A 22,939-nucleotide genomic window follows, 5' to 3' on the forward strand; every position below is an offset into this window, starting at 1 on the left:
TTGGGGAGCTATAGACGTTGAGCACGAAGAGGCTGGGGAGCGTCTTTTTCTTGGGTAGGATTTCGAGTAATGTGTGGGGTATATGTCTATGCTGCTCGAAGGAATGGTTTATGACGGGGATGTGTTTTGCGACGAGGGTTGCCGCTCTGTACAGTGTAGCCTCCGGGCCGCTATCCATTTGCATGAACATTGTATATCCAGAGAGGCTCGGAGGACAGTTTGGCTCTTGTAGTGCGATAATATCCGGTGCAAAGTCCCTTGTGCCGATGTAATGCATGAGAGCGCCGCGCTTGCGCCTGTACCCTCTACAATTCCATTGCCAGATTGTTGTTGTGTGTTTCTCGGACGGGGTTAGGGTTGATGATGAATGGGCTGCCGGTTTTTGGCTTGCCATATTAGATCTGAGGTGTGCCAGGGGACTCCTGGGTCGTTGGGTTGGGCAGGATTTTCGCGTTGACCGTTGTTGGTGTGGGTGCGGTGTTGCTTGTGATGGCGACCACGGACTCGCTGGGAATGGGGACCATGATTCTGGATTGCGCTATTTCGCGCTACTGAACTGTGAGTTCCGCCACCTGCTTCATCAAGGGCTGGATGAGGGGTTTTATGATCTGCTGGAAGCGAGACTCTTGTTGTGAGATGATTTCTTCCGCAAAGCTACGCATCTGAGCTTGTACGTCATTGTGGATGACCTTGGCCAGCTCACAGACTCGCCTGTCAAGCTCACCCATCATCTCGGCTTGGAGCGCCTTCAACTTGGCGTTGGATTCTTCTCTGAGCTTTTCTAGGGTTTGGTCTGACGTCGCTTGTGCTTTTAGGGGGGTAAGTTCGCATTCTGATGTGGTGCTGGGTTCAGGGGTTGTGGAGGGTGGCGGTGTGAGGGAAGGTGTGGGTTTGAAGGGGTGCGGCTCCGTCAACCTTACTTTACTCGCGGGCTCGCTGGGATCGGAGAGCTCAGCTGCCGGGACGGCGGGTGGTTGACCTGGTGATTCAGGGGGATTTCGGTTCCGCTTCTTAGGGTTCGGCGCCGGTCCTTGTTCCATCGCAGCTGCTTCCGCAGGTGTGGGATCCGTGATGGACGCGAATTCCTCGCGCGTCATTGGGTTGTGGCTCGGCCGTGGTCTGGGTTGCGGGTGCTCTACCTTGGTTGACGCCGCAGATGGCTTCTGACGCGGTCCTAACAGTCCCGTCAGAGGCCTGCGTTGTACTGAAGGTTGGCGGTTTAGCTGGCGACGAACGTGAGCCTTGTTGAGTGGCCCCCGCTGTCTTGCCGGACACTTTGAGTCGGTGGCTGGATGCGACCCACCGCAGTTGACACATTTTTCGTTGCAGTCGTGCTCTTGGTCCGCTGTTCCGGGTTTGCCGCACCTGCAGCATTTGTTCTCCTCGGGATGTGGGCAAACATCCACGCGGTGTCCCAGGCCCAAGCAGGCGGTGCATATTTGTTCTCGGGGTCGGTGTGGTAGGCACCGGTATTCGGCGCCCCTGAAGTACACGTACTAGGGAACCTTCAGTCCCTCAAAGTTGATAATGGCCGTGTTTGTTTGGCCCATCATCCGTGCGCATAGGACCTTGACTCCCTGCGCTCGTATTCTCGTAGAAAGAATCTCGGACGTCGGTCTTGAATCCAAACCCATGATCACTCCCCGGCATGAATTATCTGGCAAAGCGATGTAAGCAAGGATTTCGTATTGGCGGCCGTTGATTGTGATAGCGGGAAGCTCTTGCACCCTGACCGCCACCTCGGGCTCAGGGGTGCTGATTACGACGAGATTCTGGTCGCGGCGTATTCGGATCTTGACCGTGTCGATCTCCGCTGCAGTGAGCTGGGCTGCGTCTATGAAGGCCATAGCGACTTGTTCGGCGCTCCATACTGTGAAATTGAGGCCGTCCCTAGGTCGAACAATGACCTTGTGGTCATTCACGGGTAGCGGTGGCAGCCGGTGTGTTGGATGGGTCTTGCCGGCTCGTCCGGGCCTCCCAGTCGGTTTGGGGGGTTGGGATTGTTGTGCCACAGTCTGGGCGGCGGCCGCGGCATGTTCTGCGATACGTTTCTGCTTCTTTACCCGTCGGTTGACTACGTCGGTCCATGTGTAGTCACCTGAGCTTTGCGGGGCCGAGTCATGTTCCATGGGTTGGGCGACGCATGTCGTCTTAGAAGGGGTTTGGGACCCGGAATTTTCTTCTGGGTCGGTGCTGCATTCGTCCGAAGACGATAGAGAGGTCATTTCGGGCGGCGCAGGGTCCGTCGAGGGCAGGACGGGACCTGAAGTTGCTGACCCTAGGCGTGGTTAGGCTGATCGGCCCGCCGCATAGACTTGGGCAACCCTATCTTCGGTTAGGCCTAGCGGGTGTGTCCCGGTTCGGATTTTCAGAGGGCCGAAAATAAAATTTCGGGAGGACCTACTTGCTCATATGTAGATATTCCGTGGTCCTGACGACGAGAGCAATCATTTGTTGTTGATTGTGAATCTCGGGTGACGAAATGAACAAGCTAAGTAGCGCTGAATCGGAGGAGCGAATAACATACGTGGCGCTCACTTAGACGTCCTCTTCTTCTTCCACCGATTACTTACTCCGAGCTTAGAACAGATACACATGGCATATCCCACACTGAACTGCAGGATACACCCTTTTCAAAGTATTCTACCCCACAAGCTAAAAATCGGGTCTATTCAAAACTGCCCCTCTACATACGCAGCGAGTGCCAAGTTTATTATGAAGTTTTAAAAACCACTAATTCTTTTTCTCCTACACCTTACATCACATTCCTCGGCAGATTCATATAAGATAAAACTGATCCCTTATGCTAAGTTTCCAGAAGCTCTATTTAATTTGCACATTTTTGGCACAAAGTGGCGTATAGTGGATGGTGTTTCGAACCACAGGTTGCGTGAGAGCTCCGTGAAGTTGGCTTCACCTGCGAAAATTTTAGGAATGTTCGCAAGCGAATGTTCAAAAAATGTTGCGCAAATGAATATTCGAAGGCGAACGTTCCGAGAACATTGTGCATACGAATGTTCGCCAACGAACGTTCCTAGAAAGTTGAGCAGCTTACCTTGTGGGGAATGTTAATTCGCATCCGAACGTTCCTAGAACGTTCTGAATGGTGTTTTAACTTTCCTTCAACATTCAGAACACCCAGGGAATGTTTGCACGACATTGGGTGCTACGTGGGAATCCCCTGATCCATAAGCGTCACGTGACTTGACCCCCCCCCCCCCCCCCTCCTAACGCAGATGTTTGTTGAGGTGCCATATGACGCTGGTGCCGCAATAGTTTTCAACCTTTACCTCCGATGGGGGTCGTAGAAAGATATAATTAAATTAAAAAGTACGCACTTATGCATAAAATAATTTTAAGAAATTGCGGCACGTTTGTTTGAGAGGAACCACACAAAACACTAAATGTTATGGAAGAGGCACTCCAGTGCGATGATCCTCCGAAACGAAACAGGCAGGGGGGCGGGGATCGAACCCAACATGCCTGCAGCAGAGCCGTTTATACTGAGAGAGTTTGGCCGATGGGCGGAGCTTGTTGGCCGCTAGAACAAGCGGATTTCGCGATAACACAATATGGCGTTACTTCTTTGTCTTGTTCATTCCTGAGAAATCGCGTAGAGTTCCTATGAGTCAGATCCACAATATGGCGGACGGAAGTAGCCATCCCCCGGTTGCCAGACTACGCTGCTGTGGTTGTCAGACTGTCAAAATCTCCTTAAGAAGGCCAAACTCTCTCAGTATAAACGGCTCTGGCCTGCAGGTTCTGCAGCGCGAGCTCTCGCTCCACCACGTGCTCCAGGCTGCTCGGCTTCCTGACCTCCAAAAGATCGACCGCCTGCCCCGGGTGAGGATCGAACTCACGGCCTTCAGATTATGAGACTGACGCGCTGCCTACTGCGCTACCGAGGCGGTACATCCTTTCGGCAAAGGTTCTTCGTTCCTGGGGCGAGCAACACAAAGGACGAGAGCCCACAATTGCCTGGGTCCCAACCAGAACCGAGGCTGACATCACTGCCTTAAAAAAATTGTGTGTGTGTATGTTTATACAGCCTAGAACTTAGTATGCCTCAGCAGGGTTGTGACATTGCTTAATGTCACAACTCAGACTGCGTTTTTTGGTCTAAATATGTGTTTCGGCATCGTCATCCGCTGAGCTGCCTCCGTAAGTTACGGTTATTGGCTCTACGAGTGTTGTGCGGGAAATGCTATGATGCATTGCATGTCAATAACGAATATACATATTCGACTGAAGAAGGATCTGCCTGCACAGAAACGTTTCCGTGATTTTGAAGAATCGTCCGAGGAAGTAATTTGGAACCCGTTCAGGTTCCAACTGGAAAAATAATTCCAATTGGTGAGACCCATTGGCCAGTGTGCTTCCAGTTGGAACCCACTAAAACCAATTGGTTCCAGTTAAAACCAGTAGGAATTCCAATAGGATTTAATGGGAATTGTTAGCTGGAAAGCTTTCTCTTTGAGATACAAATACATATCAGAACAGATTATCTCGCGGTATAAAAAAAGGGGCGATCAATATTAAAAATCAAAGGAAGATCCATTGGTGGATCTTTAAGAAATCTGTTAGCATGACCCTTGGAAACGCCAGACACGCCCCACTTTGGAAAACGCTAACCCTGACCCTTTCACTTTTCTGTTTTGGCTTTCTCTTTTGCTTCCTCTATTTTTGCTGCCTCTTTTTGGCTTCGTTACAAGGTCAGTGTTAGCGTTTACCAAGGGTCATGCTAGCGCATTCCCTAAGTATACACTCCGTGCGGGAACTATAGGGGGCGCTTTGAAAAACGCGCGCAGCGCCGCTAGCGGAGGAGCTGGCGTTCGACTGTGAGGCGCGTCCAGCAGCCTGCGGCGCCTTTTCGCATGCCAAGCTGTGGCGGCGGAAGCGCGCACGGACGAAACTTGCTTTTTGAGCCGATAAGTTGAGGGTGACGTTGCATGAGTGCTGGGGCAGAAGGGCATTTAGCTGTTCTCCACTTCTTATATATTGAGTTTGAGTCGTAATTAGGGGTAATTTCTCTGGTTGCGGCCGAAAAAGGAGTTGGAGTAATTTTTCGAAAAACAAGACGGCCGCCACCTTCATTGCTCTGAGTGGGAAATTTATTTCGCTCGACGCTGTAAATTTAGGACTGCTGGAACGATGATATTTGGAGGCGAGTGAGAGGTTCACTAAATTTGTGCACGAAGAGAGCCAAGTTTCTTTAAGACAGCAGGTGTGAAAGTTATGTTTCTAACGAATAAAGAAATAAAGCTGTACGGGGTATCCAATATTGGACCCAAAATGTTGTGTTATAGCGGGCTGTGCAAAGTGCAGATTTGGGCACACAGGTGCTTGGACTTGACAGTAACATGACACAGCACTTATTATACAAAAAAAAAAAAAAGTGGCATAGGGAAACCAGGTGAAAATTTGGTTTGGGCGGCGTAACTCAATGGGAACCGGTTTTGATCATGAAAAGGCTGTCAAGAGAATACCACTGCTCGGGGGAGGTGGAGACTTTAGAGGTAGGAAGGGACTAGTGGACTGTACTTCCAATTGAAACAACTTTACGAAAGGTGGTTCCAAAGCCGAGAAAACAAAGTTGTCGGCCAACACACGGTTTGGCCGCCAAGGGCTTTTGCGGTCAGCTGTTGTGTAATAACCTGGTGTGCGAGGTGCTGATTTTCGGCGCACAGGTACTTTGACATGACCGTCACTTGGCACAACACTTATTATAACAAAAAGAGTTGGCATAGCGAAACCAGGTGGAAATTTAGTTTGGGCGGCGTAACTAAATGGGAACTGGCTTTGACCATCAAAGGCTGTCAGATAATACCACTCATCGTGGGAGGTGCACACTTTACAGGTAGGAAGGGACCAGTGGACGGTACTTCCAGTTGGAACAACTTTGCAATAAGTAGCTCTAAAGCCGAGAAAAAAAAAATTGTTGTCTACGAGACTCGGGGTGTCAGCGTTTCCACATCCAAAAGGAGGCTGGTCAAGAAAGAAAGCACACCACATAAACTTCCATACTCAAACGTCGATTCTCCAGTGATTCCGAGTTTCATTGTTGTTTTCTTTAGATTTATATTTGTCACTTTTTTTACCTTTCGAATCTTTCTTCATGAAGTACAGATTGCGTGCCATACTTGTCCGGAAATATCATCGACCCGTACGATGGGGACGAAACTTCTGTGGAAGGCATTCCTCCAACGAAATTGGCACTGCATACCTGCGAGTGTGGGTTTGTCCCATCGGCGCTGACACATGTAGGCGTTACTGGTACGAAAACAAACGCAGAGCGCAAAGCGGCAGTGTAGAATATGTCAGCCGTGCCGACACAGTGGCAGACATGATCGGGAGACCAAATTTCTCACGTCGTACGGCACGGCTCCATCGTTGTCGCTGTCCTACAAAACATCGGCGAGGTGAAAAACTGTGAAACTTTGTCTCCACGAGATACGACGCATAACTATTGAAGCACTTAATGACACAGCACAGGCAGCACTTCATGCTGTGAACCCAGCGCAACCGCACCACTCCGACTTCAATGCGTACCAACGTACGCGGCGTGGTTTCGGTTTCGTTTTCTCCGGGCTTCTCGCTGCCTACCTTCGGTACCGGCCGCGCGGCGGCGCGCCAGTCGCGTCGCACGGAGTGTATATATCCACCGATAAATCTTCCTTTTTTTTTTTCTTTTTTTTTTTTCAAACGTTTCTCCATTCGTAGTTTAAACACAGACCCGGGCGTCAGCGGGTCTGCGTTTAAACTACGAATGGAAGGGAAAACGTAAAGCAGTAACGAGCAAGTATATGCACCAAAATACTGGGAATAAAGCGATCCTATTATCATCGGTTTATAAAACCCGGATATAAAATCCGGTTTCTTGGCCTTATTTCTTACAGAAAGAGAGCTACGCTTTGTAATTTTACAAGAAAAAAACCGACCTGTAAAATACACCTTTGACGAAAAGTTTAGATTGCTACGTGCAAGTGTCAATTTTTACGGTCCATTTTAGATCGAGCCTGGTGACTTGGACCACCCTATATATACAGGGTGTCACAAAAGAAAATTTTCACTGTTTGTTTTTAACCACAAAAATAAACTAGGCATCCCCGAACGCTCATTCTCCGCCCAAAGGTAGCGCTAGATGTCACAACCAGATGCCAAAGTTTCAGCCCGATCCGACACCTTATTCAAAATTTATTAGTGATTTTCTGAAAATTTCAATGGGAAAATGGCAGTCGATGGAGTTTTCGAATGGGCTCCATTTTGATTAAAGGGGCCATGAAATGAATTTTGGGCTGGGATAAATGATTTTAAATTGGGACTTTACTAATCGCATACCGTTTAGTTGGCCAAAGGAAAGATCGAGGGTAGAAAGTCAAAAGCCAGCTTTTCGGTACGAACATTTGAAAATATAACGGACTATTTTCTACCTTCTTTTCTTCGAAAGAAGAAAAGAAGGTACATAATCAGGCGTCCAATGCGTCAGCCGAGCCCAGCTCACGCATTGGACACGAGAACTGCGTCAGTCGGACATATGCGCTCGTCAACAATCAATCCGTCGACGAATATTTGGATCCGCGCTCGTGGCCAATGAGTGCCCTGACGAAACTTATCGTCACTGGCGAATAACAAGTTCTATGGTGCATTTCTATAAAAAGCACGGTGGAAGCTAGGAGTCATCGCACCGGTGCCGAAGAATGTCACGACGACGTGATTTCACAATTCGCATTTGAGTTGAGGATTAAAGCTAAGGAGGAAGTAGGAAAATCGTTTCATGGACCCCTTTAAGTTTTCGGATCGGGCTGAAACTTTGGCATTTGGTTGTGACCTCTAGCGCTACCTTCCGGCGGAGAATTAGAGTTCCTGTATAGGAGGTAGCTAGCTATACAGGAACTCTACGGAGAATGAGCGCTCAGCGACTCCTTGCTTTTTTTTTTTCGGTAAAAAAGACCGTGTACTTTTTTTTTTCTTTTTCGTGACACCCTGTATATTACAAGGGTTTGTTTACAGCTACTCTTCTCAAAGTGACAAAGAGAACAAACGTGAGCCTCAATGGTCTACAGCAACATTTTGTAACTTTCATGTGATCTCAATAGCTTAACCTTTTGTGAAACGATTCAGTTTGCTTGTTACTTTTGATGCTCAAGCCGCGACATCGATTTTGTATGAATAACCACAACTGTATCGGGCACATTTTCGAAGAAATCGCAAAATATCGAGGCTGCCACTAGTTAGGGCGAGAAGAAAAAAAAAAAAACTAAAACAAAGGAAACGCCTGTTTTATGAGGATATTTGATGTTAAAACGTTTCTTGCCACATAACACATAGAAAAAGTTCTTACTAAAATGTAAATAATGCAAAGGTGCAGGCGAGCTGTGCAAAATAAACGATAATAATCCATGGAGAAGGGGAACAAGGGGGACAATTGTTCCCCTTCTCACGGAATTATTATCGTCTCCCTGTTCCCCTTCTCCATGGATTATTATGGTTTATTCTGTACAGCTCGCCTGTACCTTTAAAGTAATTACATTATAACATTAAAAATGAACGCCGTTCACCCTTGTTGGTGTTCGACTGGTGGCAGCTGTTAAAACCCGTTTGCTCTACTGACGTCTAACTTCTGGTTAGCTCGGTTGGTAGAGCGCTCCACTGTAAATGGAGAGTACCAGTCACCTAGCTGTGTTTGGAGATTTCTGTTGGTTCTTTGTCCCCCTTGTTTCCTTATTCAATGAAATGTACTGATCTAAATAAAGAAATCCAAGTATCTCAAATAATTTTGCACCAGTATTTGTGCCTTTTTGTCCATTTTTAAACTCGAGTTAATTTTAACTGCTTTGCGAGGCAAAATGAGAGTCCAGCAGTAGCAGACGACGCCGCCTGCGCGGAACGATCGCTTGATTAGCCAGTTTGTACTAGCCTGGGCGCAGTGCCGTACTTAAAAAGAAAAGTTAATTAAAAACACTATGGATAAAATATTTCTATTGCAACTGTATCAATGTTTATATTAAATACAACAACATATTTGACTCGGGAGTGCGACGTAAACACTGATATAAACGTGAAAAGTCGATAGGTCTGGACACAATGTGCCAACATGGACGCGCGCAAGCGTTGGCTGCTTAATGTGGTTGCGCGTTGTTTATTTTGAGCTTCAGTTTTCTGTATTCTCTACTGCAGTGGGCTTGTAAATGCCTAGAAATTAAAGTATCATGGACGATGCGCAACCTGATCATGTGTTCCTTGGAACACCATTGGAGGAGTTAGACCAAGGCACGTTGATTCGTATTGCTGGAAGGAATTCGAACCTCCTTAGGAACGCAGCGGCATTATCCTTGCTGTAGCTTGATGTCCTTTTCTTTTCAGTCCACACGTCAGTGCTCTCACAGGCGGTTAACATTAAACTGGTGTTGGTCTTCCGCAGATGAAATTCCCAGGAAAAAATTCCAGCCTGACCTCACAGTCAGGGACGCTCAAGGGAGGCGGCGTTTCCATGGGGCCTTCACGGGTGGCTTTTCCGCAGGTTTCTACAACACCGTCGGCACGAAAGAAGGTAATGCGACGGTAAAGGCAGGCCGTGTCTGTATCTGTGTTACATGACTTACTTTCATCTTCGTATGGGGGTGTCGTGAAGGCTGCGTCTGCGATCTCGCGCCTTTAGAAATCGCTCCCACCACACGAGTTCTTGCCTCGCTGTGGCACATCCCAACGTAGAGTCCTGTTGGGATGGGGAATTTCCAAGTTCGGTCCAGCGCTAGACTGTCGCAGAAACACGACCGGTCAAAAAGACTGCCTGTTTTGTTTTATACACGAAGTCCGAGCTCAATCCGAACTCGAGTAGCCAGGTCCAAACCTGGCTCGAGTGCGATTAACATTTGGAGAAATGGGGTCGAGTCCTGCCCAACCCTAAAAATTGTGACCTTTTCTTGACTGATGCGAGTCATATTTCCAAGAAAGATAGTTGGCGAGAGGGGGGGGGGGGGGGGGGGGGGGGGGGGGGGGGGAAGAAGACATGGTGCGGTTTCTGTTCCTTCAAGGGACCCACAGGTGGGTTTGTGAGATCAAAATTGCAAACTTTGAGTCTAGCAAAACACGTAAGATTCCCGATTCCTATAGTCTTGAGGATGGAGACAGTCATTTTATTTCTTTCCGACGAGTCGGCTTGTGTCGATGCCGCCTGTCGTGTAGAATACGGTGCCACTTGAACTTTAAGCTGTTGCTACGTGCTCACTCTAAAATGCAAAAAATTATAGGGCGGGGCAGCACATTCTATGAAAATTGCCATTGGTGTACCAATCGGTGTCAGTGCATTGCATTGTGTTTGGCTGTGTGGAAGTGACAAACATGAAAGATCCCCGTGTTTTGTTTATCCATGCATTCTTAGGATGGACGCCAGCCACATTTAAATCTTCCAAGTCCAACAAATCCGATAATGTACCATTGCAACCGGAAGATTTTATGGATGAAGAGGTAAGCATCGTGAGCACTATCTGCTTGCCATTGGAAACACCGCAAAGTCTGCCGTGTGGAGATTGACTGTGAATCCACTTCTTATGTTTAAAGGACCTGGGCGAGTTTGGGATTGCACCAAGGAAGATACAAGTCAAGGAGGACTTTGTTGACTTTGCGGAGCAGAAGAAACGCGTCCGTGAGCCACCTAGAATGAATGTGGGCCCAATCCCAGGATCACCTCCCTTGAAAAACCTTTTCAAACCAGTCAGGTAATACTCTTTTCTTTGTTAACAGTGTAGGTTGGTTCGGGTGTTGTTTTCAAAGCTGGTACTGCGGTTACTAATTTTTTACCACTAAAAGCCAAAGTGATGACGCAGAGGCTTTGTGGTGTGTACATTGTGGGAACCTGACACTGCAGTGCAGTAGGGATGAAAAATATAAAGTAAATATAAACATGTGCATAGGGAGTATTTACATGCTTTCTTGATTTGCTCACAAAACACTTGGGTAAGATCTGTGCAAAGTATGAAGTCTCAGTACAATTGTTACTAAGTTTCACATTAAAATCTTCTGAACATATTACTCTTACTTACCATTTAAATGACATGTTTATTGCATGTGATATTCATAGTATGAGCTTACACATCCACTAAGGGAAAGTATAGTCTATTTCAATGTTTGTATTTTACTCTAAATGTCTTCCAGACAAAGCCTACATTAAACACCCGTTCCTTATTTCTAAAATTGGCGTTTTACAGCCAGAGCATCGGTGTAAAGCTCCTCAATTGCATGGGCTGGCGACAGGGCCAGGGAATCGGACCACGTCTCACAAGGAAAGACAAGAAACAGAGAGAACAAAACAGTGCTAGGGTCTACGGCTGTGCGCTGCCACCTAGTGCAGAATCGTCCGATGAAGAAGATGAACGTGCAGAGCTCCACTTGTTTGCACCCAGTGACATAGATAATATTATTTATGCACCCAAGAACAACCTCCACGGCATTGGCTATGTAGCTTTGGACAAGCATTCGGTACTTGCGGCCCCAATCGACCTGGATCAGCCCACCACAACAAAGGGGCACTTGGAAAAAGGAAAACGCAAGCTAGCTATTTCTGGACAGGTGGGTGCCTTTTTTCATGTTGCACATTTTGAGCATAATAGACTTTCCTTCAGTCTGCCCGTCATTGTGCAAATACCCCAATGGATGTCGAGCTTTTATGTCATGGTACACAGGCAACTGCACCCGTTGTGACAGACTGCAGTTTTTATGTATGAACAGTGCTTGTCTGACTTTTGGTGTGAGGAATGCGTGCCACGAAGGTGAAATGTATTGAATCCTCTTGTTTTCTCAATGCTTGTAACATTATACAGGGGGATTAAATTTAAATCGCTCATACTGTAAGAAAAAGAATGCGGTGAGGGTTACCGTATTTACTCGCATATTGGTCGATACGTCGTATAGGTCGACCCCCTAACTTCGGGACCCCCGAAAAAAAAAAAAAGTTGAAAAATATAATACCGGGATTCGCGTATTGGTCGACCCCCCAGTTTTGATGAGGCGATTTTTGAAAAACAGGTCGACCTATACGCGAGTAAATACGGTAGATGAGTGCTGTCTTCATCATGCACAAGGTGTCCCCCTAAATTTTGAATGGGGTAACAGATAGTTCTCAAACTCTGGCATCTGGTTCGGACCGCTGGTGCCACATTCGGGCGGAAAATGAGCATTCGGTGATGCATAGTTTATTTTTGCGGTGAAAGAAACCCTGTAAATATTTTTGTGGGGGACACACTGTATATATCAGGCTCAGCAGACATTAAATGGGTGGATAATCGTCATGCTATCCCTGCCTAGGAACATCCCATCAAGTGATGGGGCTGCTGGATGGGCAAGTGCCAAATAGCTAGAGTCCGACCTGACCTATTCTGTGCAATGATCTCAGTGCCATTATTTGCTCGTAGGCATTTGGGGTTGGAGCATTTGAAGAAGAAGATGGTGACATCTATGCTCGTGAAGATATGTCGCAGTATGACTTTACACTGGGAGATGAATTGGAAGACAAGCCCCGCAAAACAACTCTGTCTATTCATGGTACGACTACCCCGACTTCTGTCTTGTCAGTTCTGAAATACTGTTCTTGGTTTTCATTTTGTGCCAAAGCAAAATGCAGAAACCAAGATGTAAAAGACTTGTTGAAAAATCAAATAGTCTGCAAAACTTTGAATAGATTCTGTTTAAAGTCTATATTTTACTGTGTCTACAAACACTAACTTCATTTCAGAGGGAAGAGGAAAGAGCCTTCATCACATCACAAAGACACTGGAAGGCTTCCATCTGGCCAAGGACCCACCCACAGTCAGGAAGCACTATCCACCTCCACAGATTCCTGCAGACTTTGAACCATTTCATCATGGTCCTAAGAAGGAGCGCCGACGTTTCGAGGAGCCCAAAGCTAACCTCTACAAAGAAGACAGAAAAGAGCATTCAGGTGCAAGTTTCTGCAGTCTATCAGTTTCCTTCAGTGCACATTTTGACAGACTAGTGTATAAAACTGAAAGTACTATTTCTCCATGTGATCTTGCCAGGTTCCATATTTGACTTGATATCACCAGCTGACAAAGCAAGGCTTGAAAACATCAAGCAAGGAGGCAGTAGTGGGCAAGCTAAAGAAGCTGCCAAAGATGAGAGTGCAACGCACACAGAGCTTTCCGATTCCCCAGCAGGACCCACCAAACCTTTTGCTAGGGATGAAGCCAAGCAGAAGCGATTTGAGCAATACCTATCCCTTCTCAGCTCCAAAAGAATTGGTAAGCCTGTCCTCACGGTTCTATCTTTCGTTAAACTGTTTGCCCACATCTGTCTACCTAGCACATAGCTGAGCGTTAGTGCCGCTTGGTCCTGTCACAGATCTGTCAGTTTCAGGCCCTTTGGGATGCAGACCGGGAATCGGCAGATCTCTCAGTTCATAAAAGCAATTTCATCCTTTTGCAGAGCTCTTCCCTGCAATGCAGCCTCTTCACATGACTGAATGGGAGAAAGAGAGGGAGTGCAAGGAGTTCCAGCGGGCAGCAATGATCTGTCAGCCCACTCAGAGTCTGGGTTCTCGGTTCGTCTCCACCAGGACACTAAAAGACGACGACAGTGTGGATGTCACCGTCGACAAGGCAGTGCGTCTACCGACTACTTTCCTGCTCTCTTGGCAAGCTTGCCTTGCGCTTTCACACGGTTCTTTTTCCATTTCCAGGAAGAAACAGAGGATGCTGCCAAAGCAGCGCATCTGGGGATGTTTGGGAAACTAACACACGAGGAGTTCGAGTGGCACCCAGCCGATCTTCTCTGCCGACGATTTAACGTGCCTAATCCTTATCCCAAGTAAGTCTAAAGACTATTGAAATACCTCGCTGCTCAAATTTTTGCAAAGCTGCAGTATCTGACTGATTAAGCACTGCAGTTGTCCCTTGCCAAAGGTCTCCGTATTCTTTGCAGTTGTGAAAAAGTAGGCCTTGCCACGGTCAAAATGGACAAATACTCAGTTTTCAATTTCCTGAATGTGCCCCATACAGAGGGTAGTGCTGAGGAAGCTTCGGAATCTACTGTAGAAGTTGACAAGTCCTATGGTATGAAACTTTTATTTGCAGTCTTCGGTCGTTTTCAAATACATGCCTTCTTGGCACCACCAATATAAATAGCCGAATGCAGCACATCCCTTATTTTAATCGTGCTGTTAATTTGGGCTCCAGATTACAGTTTAAGGCCAAAGATGAAAGTGAGACAACACTTCTTCCTTTTTTTATCATTATTGTTTCACTGTTGTATACATGTTAATATACTATGAGTTTTTTTGTTTTTTTCTATGGTGCTCATGTACTGCAGTTCTCCAAATAATTTGTTCTTAAGGCTGTTAACCTGTTCTCCAGGTGATCATCAGTCAGAAAAACCATCCTTGTCTAGGGTACAACCAGCTGGTGAAAACAGAGATGCTGCAATGGAAGAGGCAAGTGGGAAAAAGGAGCTTCATTATCATTTGGGGGCGTGTTGCAAATTTACACATTACTCTAATCTCTAGGATGATGGTGAGGAGGATGGCACAGAGCCAACAGAGGAACGTCCTCCACTGTCTGTTTTCAAGTCAATATTCTCAGAATCATCATCGGAAGGCGAAGATGAGGAAAACACGACGGAATCCAATGCTCAAAAAGTGTCGGAAGAAACCAAAACGAGCAGACCAAATATGCAGAGCAGTGCAATCAGTATGGAGCAGGCAGTGAAAAGGCCCCTGCGTCCTGCAATGGGGGTGTTTGCGAACTTGGACTTTGAGCGGCTTAACCAAAGGCCACCTGCTGTGCCGGTAGAAGAACTGCACCCCAAGTCTCTGCTGGAGGAACACAAGGCTGCCGGAGCAAAAATGGGAGGCGAGCCCAGTCAGTGCGGCTCGGATGTAAGCAACCTCTATGGTCCTCGCTTGCCGCCTACTGGAGTGTCCTCCGCAGCTCAGACACAGTCAGGTGAATGTCATTTGCCTGTAATTTAAGTGTTTTCAGTATATAGGCATGTTTTCCCCCAAGCTAAATGTACTTGACTCAAAAGATGTGCACCTATCTTGACCAAAGCCCTTGGTGAGTTGGGAAGTAAACCAACTTCTGGGCTCTTGTATGGATTGTGTCTGTCAGGTAGAACTGAATTCAAGGATATCTTTCTCAACTTTTTCAGGTGTCCTCTATACACCAGTAATTTGGTAATGGCTGAAAAGCGGCCGTTTGCCCGATTGGTATAGTGAAAGTTATTATCAACTCAGACCCTGTAAATGGTTGCTCTTCCTGTTTGCTGCCAAAATCTAGATTTCCAGTTTCTTGACCACACATGACAGCTTGTTTTCAACAACCTGTACTTGTGCCATGTGGCTTGGCACTGCAACTCTACTGCTTTCGATCTAATAGATCAATGGCTGTGTCACTTCGTAGATGCAGACATAAAGATTTAACTGTTGGGCTTGGCTACTGCAACTAGCCGAACTCAACATGTATCGGGGTACTCCTGGAGTATCTCTGAGACCCTGTGCTATAGCATTCATCTGATGAATGCTATAGCACTGAGCAGCACAGTATTATTTGTGCAAGAAAATTTCAACACAAAGTTATTATAAAAATCTGTTTTTAGCATCTGTACTTTCCGGCTCTGTTTATCAGTCACTGTGTGCTGCTACCCAAATGCATAAAGACCATATAGCACTTCACACGCTTGCTCTTCTTTCACCATGTGGTACATTTCACTTATTGTGGACCATGCATTTTCATGTTCTTTTAAAGAACCACCTAAGGGCCATCATTCTAAAAAGCAGAAGAAAAAGAGCCATACCTCTAAGGCAGACAAGAAGCATAAGAAACACAAGGTAAGTAAGGCCCATATTTTGCAACACACCTTTTGACCATAGTATGGTATATTGCCAAAAATGTGACTGTGGTTGGCATTAGCGATTGGCCAAACGCCCACTATGACATTTATTTGGATTCATTTTTTCTTCCATCGACGGAAATAAGAAAAATAACAGACTGTCATCTTTGGCTGTGGATTGGTTTAAGAATGTGATGACTCCAAGCTTCCATTCTGCTTTTTAAACACACCATCGAACTTGTAGTTCATAACTAATGTTAAGTAGCGAGGATTAGAGCTGGTGACATCACGGCGAGACATCCTGGTCGCGATGTCACAAATGGAAACCATAAGAGGGCACCACCGAAACATCTTGGCACTAATAATAGGGGTTGTCCTGAGTAGAGCACTTATTATGCATCTTCCTTCTGCACTCAGTCGAAGCAAAAAAAGCACAAGAAACATAGCAAGAAGCATTCAAAGAACAAGGCATCTAAATCTGACAGCAGCAGTGATGACAGTAGTGATTACACAGATGAAGAGTGCCACACCCAACCGTCGTGCAAAGACATTATTTCGAGGTATGTTTCTGCCATACTTTTAATGTTAGGAAAGCTTAAAATACCTGTGCATAGCATGTGCATGCAGCATGTGAAAATATTCCTGCATTTTTATTCTTCAGCAGTTTAAGGGTCGACATACAAAATCATCTTTTGCCGGGAAGAAAACCGGTTCCCAGTTTCCTTCTCTCCATTCCCTCTCGTGCTCTTCCCCCTCCTCTCCCGATAGGAGGGAGCCTTTAAGCCACTCTCCACAGGATGGAGGGGGGTCTCACTATTTCTCGAATGGAAAGGAGCCATTGCGGGAGGGTTCTCTCGTTTCTGGTTGTTTGTCAGCCTTTAACCACAGTGCATTTCTTTTTCTAGATTGAACAAACTCAGAAAGCACCTCTGATTCTGAAAGGATGTCCCACCTGCTGATGAAACTTCCATTTGTAAATAATGATGTCAATACAGATCACCTCTTAATTGAGGACGTCTTTGCACATGTGTTGTACTACTAAATACTTTCTTGGGGAAGTTTGTATGGGAGTAGTCTCCCATTGGTTGGCCTGACTGCTTTATAATCAGTCACCTGCTTAGTTGGAAGAGTAGATTAGGAGGTGAAGATGGACACCTATTCGAGAGTCGAAAGCAACTGTCATTTCGATCAGTGCAAGGCTACACTTCCTTACTTATATCAGTCTCCCATTGATTGGCCTGACCACTTTATAATCAGTCACCTGCTCAGTTGGGAGAGTAGACCAGGAGGTGAAGATGGACACCTATTCAAGAGTGAGCAGCAACTGTCATCTTGATCAGTGTAGGGCTACACTTCCTTATTTATATGAAAGCACAATTTTGGCTTTACGAGATCTTCAGTAGGGTGTTTCCCCATCTTTAATTTTTTTATGTGTAGGGCTGTTCATCTGCACCTGGGATATGTAGAACATCTCTCTAGTAGAATAATAATAGTGAAGATATGAATATAGTGCAGTAAAGTTTATTTGTAAACACTAGTATAGGCATGTAAGGTACTGATATAATGAAACTCTCCTGAAAAATTCTGCTGTACTTGCTTCTCTGTCACATAGTTAGATTGTTTGTTCCTGTGATCACTAGCACTATGTCAGTCGGAGGACTCTATAAATAATGCCAAACAGCACAAGCGTGAACATTCTATCTGGGTTGCACTGCTCAAACTACAGTGTAATCTTTCTGCTCAAGATGTAATCTTTCTAACTGGGATGCACCCAAGCTGCTTCAGGGCTTGGCTTGCTGTGCACAGAAGCTTGACTGTCTGTTCATGCCCATATTCTTCACAGCTGTACATGAAGGCAGCAGGATGGCTAGGTTGGGGACATTTACATCTTTTAAAAGGTCACAAAAGTGATGTAATGGTGTTCGATTGATGGAGGCAATTGGCTCCACCAATCAGACACCATTACGCCACTTCCGTGAACTATTAAAATGTACATGTAAATGTCCAACCTGGCCATCCAGTATGACCATCTTATGTCGCTCCTGTAGTGTTTCAGGAAACCAGGTTACTTTTGACATAAAATGTTTCAGAGCTGGAAAGCATATGCAAGATTTGCATCCCACCGAGCAAGGTCTCACTCTGTATTCATACAGGTGATGCATAAAAGTGACAAATCTTGGCACACATGTTACTAGCCATCCATGGCCTAACGAGTGGCCCCTTTTCAGCTTTGGCAGCTAACAAATGAAGTAGTCATTGAGATGTTTAGAGATTTTATGACATGGGCACTTGCTAACCCAGTTTATGGCAGATAATTTATTTATTTATTTATTTATTTATAAATACCCTCAAGGCATGAAGCATTATAGAGGGGAGTGGTACAGGAAATACAATAAGTAAAATGGAATAATAATTGGGAAAGCATACACGAAAGAAAATAAAAAAAACAATGGTTACAAATGATTAATACACTTTGATACTATATAGTCCACTAGCCTGAAACCGGCAAACACAACGTCTTCTACTAATACAGTTAAATAATCAATCAGATATATTTTTTAAGGCAGATTGAAACAAATCATAATTAGTAATAGTGGCTATCAGAGAGGGAAGGTGGTTCCAGTCACTAGACGTACGTGGGATGAAGGAATAAAAAAAGGAATTAGTGTTGCATGAAATGACTCCTACTTTATGTGGGTGATCCATCCGTGACGACATGTATGAAGGTGATGTTAACAGTTCACCGCGTAAAGTGGTGTGGTGGAAAATTTTATGAAACAAACAAAGTCGTGCGTTTTTGCGTCGTGACGCTAGGGAAGAAAGACCTAGGTTAGATTTCATGGAGGATACGCTAGCAGCTCGTTGGTAGTTAGAATATATAAATCGAACCGAGTTATTTTGAATCATTTCCAACTGATTAACGAGAGTTCCGATGCCAGGATCCCATATCGCTGAAGCATATTCTAGTTGTGAGCGCACATTTGTTTTGTAGAACAGTAATTTAATAGAAGTAGGGGCCGAGTAAAAGTTGCGTTTTAGGTACCCAAGCATACGGTTAGCCTTGTTAGTAATGGAGTCGATGTGAATTTGCCAGCTAAGATTAGAAGTAATATGGACGCCTAGATACTTGTATGATTCGACAATTTCGAGTAGACTACTATCAAGGTGATATGAAGGTAAGTTAGCGGAACAACGAGAGATTCGCATGAATTTGCACTTGTTAACATTTAGTGTCATATGCCACGTTTTGCACCAAGAAGTGATAGCGTCAATATCAGATTGAAGTGCATGCACGTCATTGATAGAGGTTATTTCCCGGTAAAGAACACAATCATCTGCGAATAGATGAATCGAAGATGATACACAGTTTGGTAGATTGTTAATATAGACAAGGAAAAGTAATGGCCCAAGTACAGTACCTTGGGGTACGCCAGATATTACAGGGTGAAGGAGAGAGCTGACTTCATTCGCGGTTACAAATTGCTGACGATGTGTGAGAAAGCATTCAAGCCATTTTAGTATGTTAATATCAATACCTATTTTTTTTTAGTTTTAGTAGCAGGAGCTGGTGAGATACCTTATCAAATGCTTTCGCGAAATCCAGATATATACAGTCGGCGGATGATCGGTTATCGAGTATAGATTGCAACTTATGGGTGAATAAAGCCAGTTGTGTCTCGCACGAAAAAGATTTGCGAAAGCCGTGCTGTGCGCGGTGAAAAAAAGAATTTGATTCCAGATAGTTCGCGATATGGGAGAAAAGTATGTGTTCTAGAATTTTGCAAGGAACGCTAGTGATTGATATGGGTCTGTAGTTGTAGGGTGAGTGCTTGTCGCCAGATTTGTGCACGGGAACCACCCTCCCTATTTTCCAGTCCTGCGGGAGCTCACCAGAATTGAGGGATTGCTGAAAAATTTTAGCGAGGGCAACAGAGGTATAGGCTTTCGTGTTTTTTAGGAACATGGGAGTAATACAGTCAACACCAGAGGAGGAGAAAGGTTTGAGAGAGTCAATAATTTTGGCAACACCATCAGTCTCAATCTGCACAGGATACATGGGTAAATACTCAGGGTTACTAAATGAAGGCAAAACGTCAGAAAAAACACACGAAAAAGCGCTGGAAAACACGTTGTTAAGCGTATCTGAACACTGTTTGTCATCAATTGGTTCACCGTCCAAATTCGTTAGTACAATTCGCGAACTATCAGCCGGGTTCACTACATTCCAAAATTTTCTTGGATTGTTCAGCAACATATTTGGTAATGTGTTGGTTAGAAAATTTTCCTTCGCCGATTTGACTGCAGAATTATAATCATCAGCCGAGGTACGATATAGAGACCATCGATGTTGGTCACTAGACGTTTTTGCACTTCTATACATGCATTTTTTTTTATTGGAAAGGCGCCTGATAAATGAATTATACCATGGTGCTTGCGGATTATAACAGATTACACGAACTGGAATAAAACGGTTAGCAAGCTCTGTCATCTTCGTTTTTAGAAGCTTCCAATTATATTCAACTGAGCGTGCTTCGAACCCGTTTAGAAACGCTTGTAGAAATAAAAACAGTTCATCATTGATTTGGTTAAAGTCAGCATTAGGATAATTACGTATCACTTTAGTTCTATTAGAAAACTTTTTTACAGGAATAGTCACAGAAAAATTTAGTAGAGAGTGATCACTTATTTTCGGCATGTATGTTACTTCTGAGCATAACTCGGGACAAGTAGTTAATACCAAATCTAACAGGTTCGCACTTGTCGGTGTAACTCTGGTTGGTTCGGAAATAATCTGTGTAAAGTGAAAGTTTGAACATAACTCGATAAATTCCTGGCAAACAGACGAGGACGAATTTAGTGAAGGGGGGGACGTTGACCATTTGATTCCTGGATAATTAAAATCACCCAGCAAGAATACAGGGGATGTTGGGTACCGTGTGATAACGATGTTTATGGCATCATAGAGCTCAGTAACAAAGGTAGAGGAATCATTCGGGGGGCGATAGCAAACCCCGACAACCATTCTACAATGAGCTAGTTTTACAGACACCCATATAATCTCTAAGCATGACGCAATATGAAGTGCGAATGACTCAAATTCCTTTTTAATCGCTATTAGTACACCACCACCTTGCCTCGTTTCCCTATCTCGTCTGTAGAAATGAAATTGATTGGACAAATCGAATATTTCATTTTCACGAATGTTACTGTTAAGCCATGTCTCTGTTAACACGACAATATCGGCAGAGCAAGAATCAATAGCAGAAGAAATTTCGGTGCGGTTTCTGACAACGCTTCTGATATTAGTAAATAAAATAGAGACTTGTGATAAAGATGCACGATAACCACAGCCCCTCGGTAACCCCTACGTGTCTGACGTATCACGTTGCCTGGATGACGCAGCGTGTTGTCCCGAGGCCACAGTTGTTGGTTTTGTATATTTTATTATAGGAGAAAAGGGCTGGAAACGAATTTCTATTGTTTTATTTTTACTTACTGTTTATTAAAAAATCAAATATTATTTGCATGAAGTTCCTTACTTAGCATGTGCAATCACCTTTCCTTCCTGCTTTATAACAACAGTAGGGAGTTTTAGTGGCTCGTATGCAATACAATCTCAGGTCAGAAATGCACACACACTTTCCGACCCTCAAAGCTTTTACGTACGATCCACTAAAACTCTAATATCGCGAAAACACTTGTGCATAATGCTTCAGACAACTTTCAAAATCCTTACAAGGATACACAGCATTGCAAAATTGAGTTTGCGGAGAATCGCATTTATTATTCTTCCAGTGTTCATCCAAAAAGAAATGAACGAGTAAGCCAAGATAATTACATATATACAATGACATCTTAATACATATTTTGAAGCGTGATGAAGGAAACAGATCCATATATAGGCCCCAAATCCATGTGTGTTGATCGTCTCGAGGAAGACCAAAGGTCGACGTTCGCTCAGCAGTCCTGGAGACAAATTCCTTGATGATGTCGTCCAGGTTGAGCTTGACGGTTCTTCCTTTTTGAATGTGTAAAATAAGGAGGTGTGTTAGCCTCCCCTGACTCATGCGGCTGCATAGATATGTTTTAATTCGGCATAAGGCACTAAACGAGCGCTCCCCCGAAGCGACGGATGCAGGCATGCACAGAATGAAGACGTTTCGTATATTTTACGACTTTGTCCAGAAGGTCACGAATTTCGTCGGATTTTGCCTGTAGTGCCCTCAATATGGCGTCAATTGTGAGGGAATCAAGGTTGCATAAAAGAGCCGGAAAAAGTAAAAACTGCAACGAGTGGGGCCAGATCATCACATTCCTAGGGCCTCTTTCAGGTCATCTGTTGTGAACTGTCTTCCCCCGGCAGCGTTAATCAAGGTGCTCTCTACATTTACTAGCCCCTGCTTCATACCAGGCTATTCAAACCGCCATTGAGTTTCACTCAGAATGAAGTCTACAGCCGCAAAATACTCCTTCCGTAACGCTGCCTTGCAATCAAGTACAACTGGCGGAGAAGGTGTGTTGCTCATTTCAAGCGTTCTTGGCGGCCTTGCGCTACGAGGGTCCTTCAAACCTAGCCACATTGCAGTTGAGCTCATGCAGGCCCACAACTCTTCAAACTCGACTTCAGACCGCAGACGGGACATTGCCTCGCAGAGAGTCTCTGCAGCCTTTTCGATAGCTGCGGCGCTCAACGTTGCAGTACCCTTGCAAGTTCTTCGCATGGACCGAACAAAGCTATAGAAATGTCTATTCCTAGCAGCGTTTTAAACATTTTCAAAAGCCTCTCATAACCCTTCAAAACTGGCCCTGCTGTTGTCTGTAATCGAATATTCTCCTTGTAGCAGCTCATTCAGTGTCTCCTGAACTCGTAGTTTTCAGCCAACCTTTTCATCGACTTCATTCTGGCAGTCCACCTTGTTGGGCAAAGCGGAAGGAGGTTATTTGGCGTTGATCCGGCCTCTTCCGCTGCCTCGCTGACTGGAGGAATTACAATAGATGAATAAACAGCTTTGCGTTTCTTCGAAGTCTGAGTAGTGGGGGGGGCTGGCCTCTGGCCCCCCCGGTTCCGGAGTCCTTGCTCTGGAGTCATCAATGAAGC

General features: G+C 45.1%; 1 protein-coding gene and 1 non-coding gene across 2 annotated transcripts; one reads left to right on the forward strand and one right to left on the reverse strand.

Annotated features, from left to right (window-relative positions):
* Positions 1 to 3,835: 3,835 nt before the first annotated feature.
* On the reverse strand, positions 3,836 to 3,908 carry Trnam-cau. Its single transcript has one exon. It is a non-coding gene; the product is annotated as a tRNA-Met (tRNA).
* A 5,160-nt stretch (positions 3,909 to 9,068) lies between these two features.
* Positions 9,069 to 16,864, forward strand: LOC8053451 (G patch domain-containing protein 1). The gene is made up of 16 exons (XM_029974330.3): positions 9,069 to 9,270; positions 9,422 to 9,550; positions 10,382 to 10,467; positions 10,561 to 10,718; positions 11,208 to 11,568; positions 12,411 to 12,540; positions 12,731 to 12,937; positions 13,035 to 13,256; positions 13,441 to 13,616; positions 13,694 to 13,821; positions 13,936 to 14,066; positions 14,367 to 14,443; positions 14,516 to 14,954; positions 15,756 to 15,838; positions 16,258 to 16,400; positions 16,746 to 16,864. Exons 1-16 carry the CDS (start codon positions 9,210 to 9,212, stop codon positions 16,771 to 16,773), a joined length of 2,559 nt encoding a protein of 852 aa, XP_029830190.2. The 5' UTR covers positions 9,069 to 9,209; the 3' UTR covers positions 16,774 to 16,864.
* Positions 16,865 to 22,939: the final 6,075 nt, after the last annotated feature.

This window comes from Ixodes scapularis, unplaced genomic scaffold (genome assembly GCF_016920785.2).
Source record: "Ixodes scapularis isolate PalLabHiFi unplaced genomic scaffold, ASM1692078v2 PGA_scaffold9__187_contigs__length_104089568, whole genome shotgun sequence".
NCBI lineage: Eukaryota > Metazoa > Arthropoda > Arachnida > Ixodida > Ixodidae > Ixodes > Ixodes scapularis.